General features: G+C 42.4%; 1 protein-coding gene across 1 annotated transcript; it reads right to left on the minus strand.

Moving 5' to 3' along the window:
* Positions 1–173: 173 nt before the first annotated feature.
* Positions 174–1,958, minus strand: LOC102773992 (small RNA 2'-O-methyltransferase). Its single transcript, XM_006761850.2, has 2 exons — positions 1,459–1,958; positions 174–1,147 (listed from the first exon to the last, which is right to left on the minus strand). The coding sequence occupies exons 1-2, from the start codon at positions 1,854–1,856 to the stop codon at positions 385–387; spliced, it is 1,161 nt and encodes a 386-aa protein (XP_006761913.1). The 5' UTR covers positions 1,857–1,958; the 3' UTR covers positions 174–384.
* Positions 1,959–6,850: the final 4,892 nt, after the last annotated feature.

Here is a 6,850-nt window from a genome sequence, read left to right on the forward strand (position 1 = left end):
GGGGTCACCACAACATGAATGAACTGTATTAAAGGGTCGCTGCATTAGGAAGGTTGAGAACCACTGTTTTAGGCTAAGTATGAGAGATCAGAATTTAGCCCCAAGGAAGTAGCGAATCCTAGAGAGACTTTAAAGCTACCCTTACCCCCTGGGAAAAAGTTGTAAACGCTCCATTTTCTTTAACATTCTTTAATGCCAACAGCAACAAAAACCAAGCATATCAGGAACTCTACAAACACTCCCAAACAAAACAAGCCTATTAAAAAACACACAACAACAACGTGTCACGTAATCTCAAAACTAAGTTACTTGAATAATGGCTACACGAGAGCATCCTCGGTGAGCTCTCCCTTGGCTGAGACCCTGACTCTCAGGACGGGCGGCTCACGGACTCGCATCGCGCAGGTCGACCTTCACAGCGGACCCGTCCCTGCTCAGCCTCACCGTGTCAGCGATGAGCGCTCGCATCGTGTCCACGCTGTCGCACAGGCGGTTCACCTTGGGATAAGCGAGCAGCCTTTCCAGCGGGACGTAGAGCTTATTCCCAAAGCGGAACGGTTCGGGGGACTTCTCGATTTTGAGTTTCTCAAGTTCTGTGAAGACTGGTCCAGAGAAGGTGACGAGCCCGGTGTCGCTGACCTGGTGGCCGTTCCCCTCGCCGCGCTGTAGGATCCGCAGGCTGGAGACGTATCTCTGCCTCATGCTTTGGACTTGCCGAGACACCTCATTTGCTAATGCGAGTTTGCGGACTTCCTTTTGCTGTAAACTCGGATATGAAACGGAATAAACAATCTTATAAATGTGCTGACCACACTGCTCTGCCACGCACGGTTCCGTGGCCGGCGCTCCGACTTTCCGGAAGACCCCTATCTGGGTACAGTAGCCAACATGCTCAGCTCCTTCCGGTGGCTCCCCCACGCCAGTAAACTCCACGGCGTAATGGTAGAAACCTGCCACCCCTAAGGCCCAGGTCTGAACCTGCTTCCTGTTCCACTCAAATTTGTGATCTGAGTCTCTCAAGGTCACTGCCGGGAACAGGGGGTTGAAGTCCGAGTTGGGCGTGCTGATGACAACCATGGCCGGAGACAGGTACCCAAACACGACTTCGGGAAACCTGGCCAGGTCCTCCGCATCCAGATGTTCTATCCTGAAAGGGTCAGCGGGGACAGATCGAGTCAGATCGAGCTTCACTTGCACGATTTCCCTAACTGACTTCGGAAAACAAGGTCTGTCTCTACGTTGATGTATCCCCCCTTGGAGGATGTAACAGTGACCTGAAAGGGCCTCATCCTTTCCTTCGCCCATCCCGGATGAGACAGGGTGGTAACAGGCCAGTCCCCACCGACAAGCAATTTTCTTTACAAATAAAAATCCAGATTACATTTAGGGAACAAAGTTTACAAAACTAATCCAGTGACATTTTTCCAATGATACAGAAGGAATGCGTTTAATACTTACAACTCGATACACGTGACTAAGTCAAATCCAAGCAAACGAGAATCTCTCTCCACAGCAGAGCCGTGGTACAAGATGATGGACAGATTCAGGTCCCGGGGGCTTAGGTACTCCCCCGAGAATGGAGACAGTCTGCACCTTTGCGATCCTATTTTATCTTTATTGATATCTACTCCAACAATCAGTTCCAGGCAACTGTGCGATTTAATCATCTGTATGAGGGAAGCATTGCCACACCCCAAGTCTGCCACCTTCTTGGGTTTGTGCTGATTCACTAAATCGTTAACGAAGCTGTAACGCTGTCTGTATAGCGGAGGGGAAAAATTAATCGCCTTCTTGACGGGAAGATCAAAATGACCACCCACCACATCGTGGCCCTCTTTGTCGTTGCTCTGTTCCATTTTGTGTCTCCAAATTTCCTTGAAACAAAAATGTAGATGTATCCTTCCAGGAATCAGCAACAACTGGGCTGCGACTCAGACGCGCAACCAGCCGGCGGAGCTCGGAGCCGCGGACCCACTATGCTTTAATTATGTTCAATTTGTAACAATGAAATCGGGGGTCACCACAACATGAGGAACTGTATTAAAAAAGGGTCGAGGCATTAGGAAGGTTGAGAACCACTGCACTAGATCCTGGTGACTAAGAACCATGTTTTCATCTTAATATCCCTAACAGCTGGCTTACTACCTGGCACATGGGGATACTTCAATAAACGTTTGCTGAGTAAAATGAATGTGTTAATGAGTGAAAGAACACACTTCCTATAGCATCATGCTCTTTAGGCTTCTAGCATTTTTTACTTCTCCCTCTGAACTTTCCCCCACAAAGCCATGGACACTGCACTCTCTCTCTACCCTCTGAAAGCCACATTCTTACTCAAGGTCAAAGCAGCTCTGGGCTCCTGTGACCCACTTTTCTATGCATTTGTCTCTAGAATATGGAATATTCTATTAGGATTTTGCTTTCTAGGGCTAGCAACAAGGACTCTTACTGAATATTTTTTAATTCTTCCAAAGTAACACATTTTTAGTCAGTTAATAAATAAAGAGAAAGTGATTGCCTAGCCCCTTATGTATGTCTGAGCTGTGCTGGACTTTGCATATAAGCAGCCCTGGAAAAAATAGATATGTACCTATTCACATGTAGGTAGAATTTTACTTTTATATAGCACTATATGACCCACATTATTTCAGTTTTTAAAAGTTTGTCTTCACAGAGACCCTATGAGGTAGATAGGGCAAATTTCAATTTTTCCGTATTTCAAAGATGGAGAAATCGAAGCTGTGGGAAGGAAAATGATTAGCTGGTAAGCAGCAGCTGACACTCAAACCCATGCCTTTGGCCCTAGATTCAGTTAACTCTTCACTAAACCAAGCTGACCAATGTCTTCAGTCTTCTGCGTGGCTTAGTAATTCTTACAGTGCAATGGCTACAGAGGCATGTGTGCTATGGCATTAGCCTCTGCCCAACGCGTATTTTTCTGAGTCCTTCCTAAAAGAACATACGTTACTGCACCCCCATGTTTCTAAGCAGGAAGAACAATGGGAGATGCAGTTCCTATACGTGTTCCTACATTGAATCAGAGGTGATTGTGGAGCGTTAGAGAGCTTCTGCCACCCAGGCGTTTGTCTAAGTCTTCAGAGTCATAGATAACCTTGTCATTGTCCCAGCTTCCTGAGAGCTGAATCTCTCAGGAGGTGGAATAGATAACTAAGAAATAGCTACTTTGGGCATAATTTTCATCCCAAAAGAGGAATTTATTTATGGATAAGAAGGGCAAGATGAAAATCTGAGGAAACATGGCCATGTTATGTTAAAGCAACGAGGCTCCATCTTTAGGAGGAAAAAGAACATCTACAACTAGTTTAAAATGTGTATTGCTGGTTTCAGATGCCGGAAAACCTTGGCATCTGAAGTGGTGTCTCAAATTCTATAATGTCAAACACACCAGCCAGGTTATCATAGGACAGATTTTGATTCCATAAGAACACTTGCTAGAGTCTGCAAGGGAATACAAAAGAGAAGGTATTTGCGGTTGACTATCTTGGGTTCATCTACTTCTATTACTTACTAGTTTGAGAAACATCCTTAAACCCAAAGGGCTTTAGTTTCTTCATTTGTAAACCAAGAACCCTTTAAGAAACAGGACCAGGATATTTTAGCTTCCAGTCTTGTGAGGTAATTTAGAGGCTCTAATTATGTTTGCAAGGATACTTTATAAAATGTTCAACCCAATAAAGTGATTATATTTTGGGTTGTCCTCTTAACAACACTGCCTGGTAAATTTCCTAAAATTTCAGAGAAAAAAACTACTTGATTGTATGCCACAAAACTTTAGAGGGGAAGAGATCTGAAGAGAGTCAGCTTTCAAAGATTAAATTTTACTTGTTTCATTGCTGTTCACTTCAGTGAGGAAGAAAAGGGTATGGGGCCTAAGGAGCCCACCAAGCCTGGTTAGTTAGGAGTTTCCCAATGCACACAATTGTTTACATAATATGTATAAGAAAAAAGGAAGCAAAATAACCAGAGACAAAACTTTAAAAAATTATGTCAGAAAGAATCTGTAGCAAAAATAACTAAGGTTTGTAAATAAGTTAAATAAAAACCACAAAGGACAATTTTATTTGTGTTCAATGTATTAGATGTATTAGTTTTATAGGACTACATAAACATGTACTTATTATCTCACAGTTCCCATGTGTTAGGAATCTGGCATGACTTAGCTATGTCCTCTGCTCAGTCCCACAAAGCTGCAGTCAATGTGTTTCTGGGCTGTGATCTCATTTTAGGCTGGGGTCCTCTTCCAGATACATGTGATTTTTGGCAGGGTTCACTTCCTTGAAACTTAGAGGGTACATGATGGCTTGTTTTTGTTTTTGTAGAGCCAGTGGGGGGGGGGGAGGGAGAGAGAGAGAGAGAGAGAGAGAGAGAGAGAGAGAGAGAGAGATTAAAAGCTGAGGAGCTGATGTATAGGACCAATCTATGGAAAAGGTCTTATACCCTGCTGTCTTCCTAAGTGGCAGGCACCTTCAGACCTGCATTGCAGGGTTAGCGTTTTCTCCAGAATAACCCAATAAAACACTCAAGATAACTTCTCAAAGGCAGGGGCCTAAAATATCTGCTGTGTGTTCTCCTCTCTCTATTCCTCAGGCAATCAGAGAACGTTCTTCAGAGTAGGGAAGCGGGCTTTCTTTGTCACTGCTTTGCAGGCAGTAGAAGGGCTCACAGCTGTGCCTGCACACGGCCTCTGTGCCTATCCCCTAGCTTCCTGCCTGGCAGAGAGCTCCTGAGTTCCCCTGCTTGACAGAATCTGATTCAATTGCTGAAATTTGCAGCAGTGTCCCCTGAGTGTCCTTGTCCAGAATGATTTTCCTCCTCATATAGCTTCTCTGAATCAAGTCCCTTAGGACTTGAAATGGAAGATCATGCACAGGGGACACAGACTTCATAGGGGCCCCAGAGGGGAAGTTGCTTTAGGCCAACATTGACCTTGGATTCAGAGCATCTGGGCTCCTTCCTGAGCCACGCATTAACCTTCCCGTTGAAAACCACCACGATTTTAAGTGAAAATAAATTATTTTTTACCAGAACTAACCCCAAGACCTTGGTATGTTGCTGAGGCATGAGACAGATATTATTACTTTTTTTCCCTTGAATGGTTTTACTATGTTCATAGAGATGTATAGACAGCACCACAATCAATATTTAGGACACATTCTGCACCCGCAGGAGAAACTCTGTAGCCATTAGCAGTCATTCCTAATTTTCCAACAAGGCCCTCAGGCCTAATCAACCACTAATCTCTTTCTCTACTGCTGCATTCCTTTTATCAAAAAATTGTTGGTAAAAAATATCCACTAAGGCCGGGGCGCCTTGTGAAGCAACTACTCCCACTTTGATACCGATTTGCGTATTGACACTGTGTATGTAGTTGTGTCACAGCTGAGAATCCCCAGACTGCATTGTGTCCTTTCTCCACTGGTACTTTGTCACATAATTTGCTGAAATTAACATAACAGTATTTGTACATCATCCATGGTGTTCCTAAAATCAAATAAATTTATGAAAAAAACCCCAACCATTTAATTTAACTAAATGTAACCTTAGTGAATGCTTTTGTATTCTGACCTTTAATTCCTGACTTTTTATATGCTCATAGCCACTGGCTTAATTGTTCAGTTTAGTTGATTTTTGAGGATAGATATAAAAATTGGCAGTTTAGTTTTCTGTAACTTTTCATTTTTTTGGGGATAGAAACACATACACATACACAGAAAGAGAGCTTGTAAAATTAATGTTCAAATAATGTAAATTGGACTAGGACATCTGTATTTCAGACTATTTATTGGTTCATTCATTATTCCAGCCTACTTAAAAGGCACCAAATTTAATTTATGCCACACACAGTTTCAACTCCCATAAGCATTGCCTATTGTCTCATGTTCTCTTTGAATCTTACGCTAGAGAATTTCTACTCTATAGTCACCATTCCCTATAAAACTTCCAAACAAAAGTACTAGTATGAGTAGCATGTTTAATATTGAATTGTTTTGTCTATGGCCCTATCAGTTTTCCCATCTATATTTTAGAATCTTTGTAAAAATAGACCATGTCCTCGTTACTTCAATTGGTGTTTAGTAAATGATTGTTGAGTAGGTGAATTAATGAGTAAATGAACAAATGAAAGAATGGAGGAAGTGATCAAGCAGTGGAAAAAATGGTGGAAAATGATGTCAGCTTTGTTTCTCTGTGAACTAATTTTCCTCTTCCATTTATAATAATGCTATACACTTTCATCTGTCATTCACATCTTTTCACAGCTACTCTGTGGTAAATGAGATTTTCGTCGAGGCCATAAAAACAGTTCAAAACTTCAATTTCATTAAGCATTCAACTTCCACCATAAAACTTAATGACTAAGCAGATGAACGTGGAGATGACTTTGTAGGAGTAAAGTGCATAGGCATACACATCATAATTGCAAAGCTACTGTACAGCTTCACCAATTCAGAGAAGGCAGCTGCTCTGAAAAGAAAACAAGGCTGCTGTCCTGATGGCCTTTCTCACTGAATTGTGCTCACAGCTCTCTTTCAATGCCTGCTTGATTTTGATTGGGATATTCTGAATACACCATGTGGTAAATCACATGGCCCCATAGCATTCCATCTTTTCAAAAGCACTATACTCGTTGATTAGTGCAATTATATATCTCTCTTTTCAACCTACACATTTATTTCCATTTCACAGATGGAGAAACTCAGGCAAAGTCAGTTTAAGTCATATAATATGTTTATTTTTTCAAGTGAGGGAATTGAGACCTGGAGTGACCAAGTAAATTGCCATGGTCAAAGCCGGGAGTGGTGGAGCTTCCTTTGGGGTCCAGGCATTCTGT

The sequence above is a fragment of the Myotis davidii genome, unplaced genomic scaffold, assembly GCF_000327345.1.
Source record: "Myotis davidii unplaced genomic scaffold, ASM32734v1 scaffold96, whole genome shotgun sequence".
NCBI classification, from domain to species: Eukaryota; Metazoa; Chordata; class Mammalia; order Chiroptera; family Vespertilionidae; genus Myotis; species Myotis davidii.

What these genes read in the sequence shown, in the direction of transcription:
- LOC102773992 (XM_006761850.2), bottom strand. Translation starts at nt 1,856, where the DNA reads ATGGAACAGAGCAACGACAAAGAGGGCCACGATGTGGTGGGTGGTCAT. An exon ending in TTAGTCACGTGTATCGAGTT is followed by an intron (nt 1,148 to 1,458) that starts GTAAGTATTAAA and finishes TGACCCTTTCAG; the next exon opens with GATAGAACATCTGGATGCGG.